Here is a 12,536-nt window from a genome sequence, read left to right on the forward strand (position 1 = left end):
CCAAGTTCTCTTTTCAGATCTAAACATACAAATGCTAAAGGCAGCAGTGCTGTTCAAGAGTACATTACCAGCTCAAACACTGCTTTGGCTATAAAACTGAAGGTAGTAAGGAATGTTATCAAGGAGTTAGAAGAAAACATGTAAGTGTAGATTTAAAAGCAACCTGTATTGTTACTTAGAGTTCGATATATGTAATCCAATGCACAGTACTTGTAACGTGTGTTTTACAAAATGCTTTGCAATGTAGGCATCTATTAAGATAAATGCTGCAAGTTCTAATATGTCCATGACCTTTTCAAACAGTTCCTTACTCCTACACATCACTACGAGTAGTTCTTCTGTCAGGAAGGATCACATGAGTAATTAACCTGTGACCTTAAGTTTGGAATTAAATGCATACAGTGGAAGTAAGAGCTGTGGGTTATTTTGCTCTTTCAGTGTTGAACAGCCGAGGTGTTTTGTTTTGGAGGGTGGACAGTGATGGGACACGTGGGGAATGGCTTTAAACTGAGACGAGGGGTGTTGAGGTTTAGGTTGGATGTGAGGAGGAAGTTTTTCAGCCAGAGGGTGGTGAGGCACTGGAACAGGTTGCCCAGGGAGGCTGTGGATGCCCCATCCCTGCAGGCATCCAAGGCCAGGCTGGATGTGGCTCTGGGCAGCCTGGGCTGCTGGTGGGCAGGTTAGAAAGCCCACAGGACTTTATTGCAGCCCTGGGTGCAGGGGGATCACTTCTCCTAGCATGCACACAGAAGAGCTGGAGCACACAGGTGATGCACATTCCACTTGTGAACATTCCTGCAATTGCAGAGAGCGTGCGCCTGTTCCAATCACTGCTGCACAGATTAAAAACTGATTGCAGATGAGCTGTTTTGGTATGGGGTTCTTGCCAACGGTCTGCAGTGGCTGTGTGATTCCTCGGGGAGTTGCTCTCCAGCCCAAAGGTCATGTCCTAAGTCGACCAGATCCCGTTTGTGTCCAGAAATGGCTGACAACAGATCAGCTGCTGGTCAAGTTTCTAACATCACACTGGCCTTGCTCCAGGGTCTGTGTCATCAGCCCCAGCACATACGGTGCACCTCTTCAAGGCTTTGCAACACTGAGACTCTGCACTTGGGCTCCAGACATCCTGCTGCACCAAGAGGTTATTCTAGCTTTGGTATCTTGCAACTTTGTATATAACTACATCACTGTAATCATAAATGTCTAGGAGAATGGAGATGGAGAAATTCATCTTCCTGTAATTCTCTGTACTGCAGCCCCGTGGTTGTCAACAACTAATGCAATATTGAAATTTCAGTTGAGAAATTGAAAGCTGCCCTTAACAAAAAAGCATCTGGATTTGTTACTGAAATCACACTGAGGATCAATAAATCCAAATGCTTCTAGCATAACCACGATTATAGGCAGTGTTTAGACAAGCTCTTACAGGAAAACCATGAACACAAGGCTAAAGAGAGACTAAGTGATGCACTCTGCAGGAATACTCATGGAAGTCTTCACAGTGCAGGAGTCTGATCTGATTACAGATGCTGTGCTTTAAGTACCCCTTATCATATCTTTTTTTTCACTGTTGTGCAGGGGTTGGACTCAGTGATCTCTGGAGGCTGGAGATGCTGTTTGCTAATGGCAGATGGAGAGAGGAAAAGCAAGTGAAAGGCATGCTGTGCATAGCCACCACATGGCATCTGCACCATTTCCCCCTGCACAAAGGAGGAGCATCTCACAAGCTTGGCCTGGGCCAGGGAAGGGAGCAGACAAACATCTGGACCGACCCCAAACGAGCTGGTTCTGCAGGTTGGGTGTCTTCTGCTGCTTGTCTCACATCCTGCTGCTCAGCGGTAGATTTGTTCCTGCTCAGTGCTAACAGGAAACTCACACAGCATTTCTGTTTCAGCTGTGCCAACGCTTTGATCCCTTGCTGCTTGGATGGGGCGTTTGAAGAAGGATGCCTGTGCTGATGTCCAGCCAGGCTTTGGGGATGAGTCTCCACACCAGGGTCCGTCTGACAGGACTGAGGGTTGGGGATCCAGCCAGGTCGAGTCCAGCGTGCTTTGCTCTTGTTCTTAGTGCTTGTTTTTGCTCAGGAGGGCAGGAGGTGAACCTCGTGAACCAATGCCTGCAGACGGGGTTTGCAGAGAAAGAGGTCCTGCAGGCCTTGTGTGACAGCCACGGAGCTGCAGCGAGGCTGCATCAGTGTAAAACACCAGAGATCCACGGAGGTGTGAAGGGGAGCTGTGGGCTGCAGTCACGCAGGAAGGGATGTGCATGCTCGGGGTTTGGTTGTTGTGTGTGTGTTAAGTGACTGTGATACCACTGCTGGGTCAGTGTGAGTGTACGGAACAAGTGTGACAGCCTTTTTGATGGAGCCCTGTGAAAGGAGTCCTATGGACTTGAGATCCAACTATCAGCCTGTGGGCATCATCCAGGAGTTGGGGTAGGGGATGAGGCAAGGGAAGTTGGTGTAAGAAGGTGATAAAGCAGTCTGGCATCAGTTCTATGTTTCTCCCATCTCCTGCTTTATTTCCTTCCAGGTGAAATAGATGGGTGCTGCAACATGCCCTTGAATGTAACAAAACCCACTCTAGTGTGGATTTGACATGGGCCCAGCACTGCAAGGTACGCTGCTGGGAGGAAGCGTCCATCTGGCTGAGGGCAGGAAGGCCCTCCAGAGGGATGCACTGAGGCCAGTTGTGCGAGGCTCAACAAGAGCAAGCGCCAGGTCCTGCGCTTTGGTCATGACGACCCCGTGCCAGCTTCTCCAGGATTTGGCTGGGGTAGAATTCCAAGCAGCCCCTGATTCCAGAACGTTGGGCTGGGCTGTTGGAATCTTCTGCCCTTGTGACTGGTCTTGCCTCCCCACCCTGTCCGTCGTGGTGGAGCAGCCTGGTGGCCCTCAGTGATGTCATAAGGGCTAGAATGAGGGGAGGAGCAGTGCGTGCTGCGTCCCTTCATTGGAGCGCTGGAGCTCTGACTGAGCAGCTCGCTTGTTGCACTTGTGCACCGACTGCGTCCCTTTGTCTTCACACCGTCCTGTGCAGCACCTTGTAGGTAAGCTGAGACAGTGTGGGAGAGACGGGGGGACAGTGAGTGCTGAGAACTGCTGGCTGGCGGAGCTCATAGGCTCACATTATCTCCATCAGCAGAGGGGTGGCCATGAGGGACAGGGAGGTGATCGTCCCCCCCTGCTCTGCTCTTGTGAGGCCCCAGCTGCAGTACAGTGTCCAGAAAGACAGGGAGCTGTTGGAGAGGGCCACAGAGATGATCAGGGGACAGGAGCACCTCCCCTGCAAAGACAGGCTGAGGGAGCTGGGCTTGTTCAGCCTGGAGAAAAGAAGGCAGTGGGGTGACCTCATGGCAGCCTTCAGTACCTAAAGGGAGCCTAAAAAGAGGAGGGGAATCAACTCTTTGAAAGGGTAGATAACAGCAGGACAAGGGGAAATGGTTTTAAGTTGAAAACTTAAGTTTTTAAGTTGAGGGAGGGCAGATTTTGGATTTTCCCTCGTAGTCTTTGCTAAACCGTGGAAGCAAACTGACCTGCTCTTTCTCTCTCCTCTCTCCACCCTCTGCTGGCTACCCTGGTGCAGCTTTTGCTCGTGGAAGATCAGAGCAAAGTGACAAGGAACGGCTGCGGATTCGTGAGATTTGTCTCCCTCGTTCTGATCTCTTGCCAGGTACCTGCCATGGTTTGTCCCCCCACATGCTTTAGCAGCCCGTGACGCCCCGTGTTTAGTAACACAGCCTCATCCAGCTTTGATGGGACGCTGGTCACGTGTGGGTTTTCTCCACGTGCTCTGCAGCTCAGCCCTCAGAAGGATGCTGTCTGTGGTGCTGTGACCAGCTGGTCTACAGGAAACCAATCCCTTAGGCAAAGAGTCCCAGCCCCAGCTTGTGCAGAGCTGCACAGCATCACCAGCAGGCGTGCTTGGGCTGTGTGAGTGTGCCCGACAGCTGTAGGGAGCACAGCAGAGATGTGAACAGAGAACATAAAAGTGTGTTTCTTTTCAGTTCCAGCTTGTCACACCTACGCTGATGGCTGTGGCGTGCAGCGAGATCAGCTGTGGGCCTGACCTGGCATGGACAGAGGTAGAGTATGAAGCTCTGATTGGTCTTTGTTCCCTGACTGCAGCCAGCAGAGTGAGCCGCAGATGTGCTCTCCTGCTTTCCAAGAGAGCTCCTCTGTGGCAAGACAGTAGTGCAAGCGTGGCAAGTTTATAAAAGTACCAGAGCCATCTCGGCTGTTGTGTTTGTCCTCTACTGACTTTTCCCTTGAAATGGCTGCAGAAACAACAATCATTCTCTGCTCTGTTTGGCCTCGCTGTTGGTTGGACTGCTCAAGAGAGCTGCTTGGTGCTTGCAATGGCACTGTTTGCACCTTGTAACTGCAGCCGTAGCTTTGGTTTCCCTCTTCACGGTCTCCTAGCATCTTAAACAGTCAGCCTTCCTGCACAAAGAGCGCAGGAAAGGATGTGGCAAAATACACAAGGCCACCTGTCTGCGTCAGTGCCATTGCTGATTAGTCTGGATGGGGAGAGATGCATCTTTGCTGGCGTGTGCCTGCTGCACACCAGGGAGAGAAACAGCCGTTATTAGACTTGCAGTTCCTTCTGAAGTGCCCATGATAAGGACCGAGTGCATTTCCTGCAGCTTTCTCTGCAGATGTGCTCCTCACCTTGAAATCCTCCTTGTTGGTTCCCAGCTCCTCACCGTGGCCTGTGCTCTCTGTTTCAGGCTGAGAACAAGGGGAAGCCCCTGCTAGACCATGAGGTGGCACCTGTGAATGTTCCAGCTATTGCTGCTGCCCATGCTATTAAGAGATACGTTGCCCAGGCAGCGGATGAACTCTCCATTGAGGTAAGCAGTTCAAGGCGTTCCTTGTTGCTCAATTTTACAATGGCAAATGTCTTCAGAGCTGCACTGGTACAAGTGCTTTAATGCTCGGCGATGTTTGGCAGTGCAGAAGAATGCAGACATTTGAGCTGTGCTTTCCTCCCAGCCGTGCTGAAGCTGGGATTGACGTTGCAATCTCTTGCAGGTGGGAGACATCGTGTGTGTCATCGACATGCCACCAAAGGAGCTGACCCCCTGGTGGAGAGGCAAGCTCGGCTTCCAGGTAGGCACAAGCTTCAGACTGGAGAGTGCAACTGCAGTAAAGGCAGGAATCTTAGCTTAGAGCTGCTCTGCATGCACAGGATGCCTAATGGACGTAAACAGTTTCCCTGTGTCGGTGTCAGGGGACCTTGCCGTTGGCTGCAAATGTTGAAAAATTGTTACCTTTATGCTTTGAACTATGGCCATTTTCTGCTGGATAGTCTTATGGAACGTCAGGCAAGCACGTTCCGAGGGAAATGTTATGTGGCTTTTGGTTTAACAGTTCAGACCTGAGAAGTGCTGCATGCAATAGTTGGCTTCTCTTCTTGTTACAGGTTGGATTTTTCCCAGGGGAGTGTGTGGAACTGATTAATAAGAACCTTCCTGAGGCACTCATCAACTCAGTGCCAAAGCCAGGTAGGGATGTTACATTTGATGGTGTGTGGAAGCAAAATGAAGTCTTTTTGGGGGTGCGTTCCATGTTTAGTACCTCCTTTATCCATCCCACATTGTCCTCTGGGTTGATGATTCTTCATGCACACCATGGGGCAGAGATTTGGCCCAATCCTCCTGTGTTTATGATTGGACTTGGGGAAACTATAGAATCTTCATAGAATGGCTTGGGATGGTAGGGTCCTTAAGGATCCTCAAGCTTCCACTTCCTTGCATCAGGCTGTGCTGCCAGCCCCCACATTTAATGTCAGATTAGACCAGGCTGCCCAGGGCCCCATCCAACCTGGCCTTGGGCTCCTCCAGAGATGGGGAAAATCCCTTTTTGTATGTACTGGTTGGTAATGTTCTTCCCGTTCTGACGTGCTCTGTAGAATGTGCTGTGCTCGGCCTCGTCCAACGGAGCCAGACCTGAAATGACCTGGTTTCTTCCTTTTGTTGTGCAGTGCCCAAGAAACACAGCAAGATCCTCACCTTCCTTCGTTCCTTGGTGAAGGCCCGCCCAAAGAAACCGACCGAGCGGGAGGTGGAGAAGGAAAGGGTGTTTGGCGGTGACCTGGGAGAGCATCTTCTCCACTCCGGTCGTGATGGTAAGGAGCTGCCCATTCCTGAGATCTTCCTCTGCTGGGCATCTAAAGAAGATGAAAGGGAGCTCATATCTAGCAGGGGGCAGGCTGATAGCCGTGGAGACACGTGTAATGGGAGTTGATGGCTGAAGGATAAAGTGAGGCGGATGCTCCTAAGAGACAAGCACATCTGTATTTGCTTCAGCCAAGCCTGGCTGGGCTTAGTGGATGGGATGTGAAGCACAGCCTGCAGCACGATTGAATCAGGAGCTCCACTGACGGCTGGCACGTGTTCTTCAGTCCCCCAGGTCCTCCAGAGCTGCGCTGAGTTCATTGAGCAGCACGGCGTGGTGCAGGGGATATACCGCCTGTCCGGCGTCGCGTCCAACATCCAGAGACTGCGGTAAGAGTGCTGCGACTGACACAGCCTGAGTGCATCTGGTGTGGCTTTGGGCTTGCCTTCCTCTCGCTCAACCGGGTTTGCGTCCCTCTCTCCAGGCAGGAATTTGAGTCGGAGCAGATTCCTGAGCTCACCGTCCGGGACATTCACAGCGTGAGCTCCCTCTGCAAGATGTACTTCAGGGAGCTCCCGAACCCTCTGCTCACCCACCAGCTGTACGGCAAGTTCTCGGTAAGCACAAGGCCACGTCTTTCATTTCCCTCTTCCTGGGCCTCTTGGCAGATGGCTGCAGCAGTGCCCCAGCTCGGAGGCCCTTTTGCTGTCAGCCCCACGAGGTTTACTCGCAGTGCTGTACTAGACTGATTGGTGTCTCGCTCCCTTTCTGCACTACTCCAGGATGCTGTTGGTGCCGCTACAGAGGAGGAGCGGCTGCTCAGAATGCAGGACGTCATCCAGCAGCTGCCCGCTCCTCACTACAGGTCAGTGCTGCCCTCAGCCTGCTGAGCTCAGCCCTGCTGCATTGCAGAGGGCAACGATGCGGTTCCAGGCTCTGTCTCACGCCGGCAACACGATGCCTGTGTATGCTGAAGGGTTGAAGGCTCCATGGGCTTACTTTATGGGGTCAGTTCCTGGGCACGGGGGCACGCTTGGTGCAGCTGATGGCTGCGGCTGTGCTGTGCTGGGGCTTGGTGCTGCAGCGTGGCACTCAGTCAAGTTGGATCTACTTCATCTTCGGTGACAGTAGCAATCACAAGAAGTAGCATGAATGGAGGTTTGCTTTCTGAATTGCAGCACGGCATGCTCGTTGGTGCTGAACGTTTGCCTCTCTTGTTTTCCAGGACACTGGAGTTCCTGATGAGACACTTGGCGTGTCTGGCTGGGAGCTCCACGATAACAAACATGCATGCCAAGAACCTAGCCATTGTGTGGGCTCCAAACCTCTTAAGGTAAACTTCTGGTTCTGATTCAACACAACACTGACATCTGTTCTCCAGTAAAAAAAAAAAACAGTCCTCCCTTTTTCGCCATCAAATGTGCTCTTCTCCTGTAAAATCTGTGGCTGACAGAAGAGCTGGAGCCTGGGCTGTTCTCCAATCCCACGGGCACAATGTCTATGTGACAATTTCTGCAGTCTTGTTGAGATGGGACTGACGTGTCCTTGATCATCCAGGGGAATTTCTGCAGTGGCATCACTGATTGCCCACTGCGGAAGTCTCCAGAGCCTCAGCTGACAGCTTTTGGCTGCAACAATTCAGACTCGGGGAAACGGTCTTGGAGAAATGACTTCTAAAATCTGCCTTTTCTACAGATCACAGCAGAACGAGTCTGCCTGCGCCAGCGGAAGAGCTGCCTGCATGGAGCTGCAGACGCAGTCGGATGTGGTGGAATTCATCATCAACCACACAGACGTCCTCTTCGGCTCCAAATCCGGAGCAGACATTGCAGATGCAGCAGGTGAGTGTCTTCCTCCATTAACTTTATCTTGACCTGACACCTTGACCAAATGCAGGCCTTCTCCGGGACCTTTGAGATTCTCTTTTACCATCAAGGGGACAGCAGACCTCTGGGCTTCCATTAGAATCTGGCATCCTGTTGCTGGATGCTGAGAATGTCCAAGCCCAAACTTCACAAGGAGGAAACCATCATTATTATGGTTTGCATGTAGGAAAAGCTTGATGCAAGCGTGGCAGCGAAGCTTTCTCAGTTCCCTGCCCCCATTTCCTTGGGTTTTTCCTTGCCTGTTTTGATACAGTAAGCTGCTCTTAGTTATAACCGTGTCCTTTGCCATAAACAGACTTCTGCCCACATGGTTATTTTGGGCTTCTGTTCTTCCAGTGGCTCAGATAAGCAAGCCTGAGAAAAATACAGCACCTCCCCCAGAACTGTGGTGGCTGTGCTGCTGCTTTCTGATCCTCACTCTTACCTGTGGTTTTCCCTGACAGGGCACAATTCTCTCCCAGGGCCCAAGTCTGTGGGGGTCTCTTCTGCTGCCACAAAGCTGCTCAGCCTGGAGGAGGCACAGGCACAGAGGCGAGGCCACAGCAGCTCTCCCCCTGTGACAGAGAGCAGCCATGACATTGTAGTGGAAGAAAGCCCTGCAGCTGGGCAGGGCAAATTCCACACCGTCGTTGACTTTCCATCTGACAGGTAAAGAGGACTTTCTTTTCCAGCAGCTAGCATCATTGTCTGGGTGGGTGTTAGTGTTTTTTTTTTCCCAGTATTTCTAGTGCCAGAAGTTGCTGAAAGTAAGTTAGGCTAAGGTGGGGTTTTCTAGATTTCAGGGCCACGTGCCTGAAACCAAATCCAGTTCTCCTCTAAGCAGAGCAGTTGGTCAGACTTGCTGGCACAGGAAATTAAACATGGCAGTGAGATGAGGCCGATGAGGTGCTAATGTAAGAGTCAGAGATGCTTCTGAACTTCCTTTATGGCTGCACGGTTCCTCAGAAAGCAGTTACGCCTGCCAGCTCCATCAAAGCCATCCCTCAGATGCTGTGCTGTACAGCTGTGGAGCCTTTGCTCACATGCTCTGCATCTTGCTTGACAGAGTTGAGGGGAATTTAGCCAGCAAGACTTCAGGGCTGAGCTGTAGAACGGAGCCATCCTCAACTGCTGGAAACAGCGAGTTTCTAAGTTGTGTTTCTGCAGAAACCAGGCAGTCCCAGGAACAAGCAACTGCTGCCAAGAGCTCAGTGCTGCTCTTCCCTCACCCTGCACCACGCACGACTCACAGCATTGGCTGTTTTCTCTCTCCAGACAAAATCCACCCAGCAAGAGTGAGGAATCACCAGCTAGCAGTTGGTGTTGCTGCTTCAGCCTCAGGAAGCCATTTTCTGGGAGCAAACGCCAACTGCAGCGCAATGCCAGGCAGCCCTCAGAAACAGCAGTGGTAGTCCTGGCAGGTAAGGGTGCAAATGCAGCTTCCAAATCCCTGCTTTTCAGGAACATCAAATTCAAGCTTGCAGTGCACTTGTATCTCTTTCTAGCGTCCAATCCCGTGCCTAAATCTTCATCCCTGATCAAGAACCACTGGCGTAATTCAGCTTGTGAAAGTTTGACACTAATCCCTGTGTATCCTTTCTAGGTGAATCGAGCCCTTGCCAAGCCATAAGATCCAGGGCAAGTAGCGAGGATGCTCTCTGTGCTTCCATCAGTGGAGAGCTCTTAGGAAGCACAAATTGCTGCAGTTCCAATAGCAGCCTTCCATCTAACAACATTAATGGAGAGAAGGAGCTCATCGAAGTCCATGCTCTCATTACACCTGGCTCTGCTGAAGTTGCTGACCTGAGCCTCCCAGACACCACAGTCACAAGTGTGGATTTTAACCAAGAGTCTCTGCAGTGCAGCCCATCTGAAGCACAGTGTGAGTGCCCCGACAGCAGCACCTCCATGCAGGAGCAGGTCAGCATCAGTGAAGAGGAGCAGAGCCTCTTGCAAGGGGACTTTCAATCAGGCCTCCAGTCCCAGGCACCGGATAGCAGCACTGAGAGCTCTGAGCCACTCTCTCCATGACAAGACAGGATGAGTCCCATCTTCACCGTGGACCTCTCACACCCTCCTGTCCTTTATATAATAATAAAAGCACACTCGTGCTCAACCAACGCCTTGACTGCCTCCAGAGTCTTCATTCACACGGACTGGGATGAATGCAGCACACAGCAAGGCACCCCAGCTTGCAATGCTGTGGCTGTGGGGTGCGTGCAGCACAGCTCCGGGTTTGTTCCTGTTTTGTCTGGCTTTGGGATGTCTGCAGGGGGAGCTCTGCTACCATTTGGCATGGTAGCAAATAATCTCTCGCATCCTGGATGCTGCTCATGATACTCCCAAGCTTCCTGGCTGTGGCTTTGTGATGCTTTTCAGGGCTTTCTGATGCATTTTCATGCCTTGGATGTTGCTTAACACCTCCCTCCTCCCATCATGTCCTTTCCTGGCTCCCATCTACGAACTGGCCCTGCAGATCATCTCCAGACCTGTCATCAGCACACTGCGGCAGGAGAAGCTCCCCCTGGCCAACGTCAGGCAGTACTGCTTGGTCTGCAGCTCAGTGGCCATTTCCCTTTTAGGCGGCTCCTGCAGAAGAATCAAGCAGCAGAACCTTTTGCTCACCCTGCACCACACAAATGCTACAAAAGCAGAAACAACCTGGGAATCTCTGGGTCTGCAAGAATTCACAGACACTCACTGACTGTTTGGTGGCTCCCTCCCATCCTTGATTTCCTTCTCCCCTTCTCCTCGTCGGATCCCACTGCTGAGCCATGATCAAGCTGCCCAGTGTGGCAGAGCATCGTGCAGAGCCGTGCTGGCACCTCCTCCCCTTCCTCTCCTGCAACCTCACCCGCTTCTCTGACAGACATGCTGATCCCACGCGTGCCATCGGGATGCTCTGGCACAGGATGTGCCCCTAACCCAAAGCTCCTTCCCACCCTCCCAACAAAAAGCAAACAGGTCTCCTGCCTCCTCTGCTTGATTTCATGTGGCAGGGATGGAGAGCTCTTCAGCTCTGAGCAAGTTTTTTTCTGAGAAAGTGACCATCTCTTTTCCATCCCTTTGCCCCTACAAACAGTTGTCCAGAGGATCTCGTCCAAGAATTCCTGGAACAGCCTGCAGCTGGCTCTCCTGAAGTTCAGGCTCCTGCCTTTGCTTCCTGCCAGGCCCGCATTCCTTGAGATCACCAACTCAAGGAGGGCATGGTCACTGCAGCCCTGACCGCCTCCTGTCGTAACCCCTGGTGTGCACCATGTCCAGCAATGCTTCCCTTCTGCTTGCTGTGCCCAATGCCTGCACCACAGAGTGATTCTCACTGCACTCCAGGAGTCTGTCAGATTGCTTGCAGCCAGCCATGCTGATTTCCCAGACTGACTGGAATCCCCCATCAGGATGAGAGTCAGTGAGTGCGATGCTTCTGCTGGCTGCAGTAAGCAGCTCCCACCAACAGGCTCTCTTTCCAGGCGGCTGTAGCAGACCCTCACCTCCAGAAGCCCTGCACTGCTGCACTTCCTAATTTTACCCACAAGTTCACAACCTGCTCATGGCTCTTCTTAGTTCTTTGCAGTCAACTTCTCATCATAGAGGGCAAATCCCTTGCCTTCCAGAATTCCGTAGTATCAATTGTGTCTCCTTTATGTCAGGATTTTTTTTCTTTCTTTTCTTTTTCCATTTTCTAGGTAGGAAAATGAATTTCTGAGGCAGGAGAAGCAGAAGTGAAACAGTCTTCCTGGCACTGCTCAGGTTGCAGGAGTTGCCAAGTGCTCCTCAGGTAATGTGTGCTGAAGAGCTGACCTTGGTGGCAGGGGCTGTGGCTGCATTTTGTGCCTGTCATGCGGGAATCCAAGAAAGCCTATTCAGAGCAGGAGCTGCAGAGCGAGATAAACATCACGAGAAGGTAAGGCTGAGAAGCAAGGACACCTCCAGAAAGAAGAGAAAAACTGAGTCAAGTGAGCTGCGTGACGGCCGTGTGATGCTGACCATGATTGGAGGAAGAGCGCATGGCTGGGAATGACTGATGGCTCTGGTTGGATGGGTGCCTGTGTGCACAGAGTTAAGGAGTGTTTGTGGGATGTTTTGCTGGCATCTAACGGCTGTAAGGGGAAGTCAAGAGAGAAAACTTGTGAATGCATAGAAGGGATGTTAAAATCTGGAACAGACTGTTTGGATCATTCACAGCTGAGTCCAGATTGCCACACTGCCAGAACCTGGGGCCTAGGATTTTCCTTTAAGAGTGCCAACTGCTTATTTTCAATGATAAAAAGTAACATTGAAAAAAGCTTCCCTCCTTGCATTAGAATTACGTATTGATATTTGATGTTTCTGTCTTTCCATTCCTTTAGCAGCCTGGGTGTTGATGCAGCTGCATGCATCTGCTGTCTTCCCCTTCTGTTTTGTGTAAAAGAACAGTAAAATATGCAATCAGTGTGAGATCTTTCTGAAGTATTTTACTTTATTTGCCCGTAGGCTGCAATGGCTGGGAAATGGCAGTGTCACCCAGGAGCCCACACGGCGACCTGATGTCTCATTGTTGGGGTCTATTGGAAACC

The 12,536-nt window shown here is 51.4% G+C and overlaps 1 protein-coding gene across 3 annotated transcripts; it reads left to right on the forward strand.

Moving 5' to 3' along the window:
* On the forward strand, window positions 1-10,039 carry LOC149912181 (rho GTPase-activating protein 32-like). Of its 3 annotated transcripts, none has more exons than XM_090132050.1 (18): window positions 1-140; window positions 1,579-1,794; window positions 1,895-2,034; window positions 2,532-3,048; window positions 3,585-3,671; window positions 4,006-4,083; window positions 4,729-4,851; window positions 5,033-5,110; window positions 5,424-5,505; window positions 5,985-6,128; window positions 6,405-6,507; window positions 6,603-6,735; window positions 6,901-6,983; window positions 7,344-7,451; window positions 7,814-7,959; window positions 8,466-8,652; window positions 9,259-9,404; window positions 9,587-10,039. In XM_090132050.1, exons 6-18 carry the CDS (start codon window positions 4,030-4,032, stop codon window positions 10,012-10,014), a joined length of 1,815 nt encoding a protein of 604 aa, XP_089988176.1. In that variant the 5' UTR covers window positions 1-140; window positions 1,579-1,794; window positions 1,895-2,034; window positions 2,532-3,048; window positions 3,585-3,671; window positions 4,006-4,029; the 3' UTR covers window positions 10,015-10,039. The 3 variants fall into 3 exon arrangements, with proteins under 3 accessions (XP_089988176.1, XP_089988174.1, XP_089988175.1); XM_090132048.1 differs by having other exon boundaries at window positions 2-140; window positions 8,448-8,652; XM_090132049.1 differs by lacking the exon at window positions 1,895-2,034 and having other exon boundaries at window positions 2-140; window positions 8,448-8,652.
* The last annotated feature ends 2,497 nt before the right edge of the window (window positions 10,040-12,536 follow it).

This window comes from Phasianus colchicus, chromosome Z (assembly GCF_987193195.1).
Source record: "Phasianus colchicus chromosome Z, bPhaCol1.hap1.1, whole genome shotgun sequence".
NCBI classification, from domain to species: domain Eukaryota; kingdom Metazoa; phylum Chordata; class Aves; order Galliformes; family Phasianidae; genus Phasianus; species Phasianus colchicus.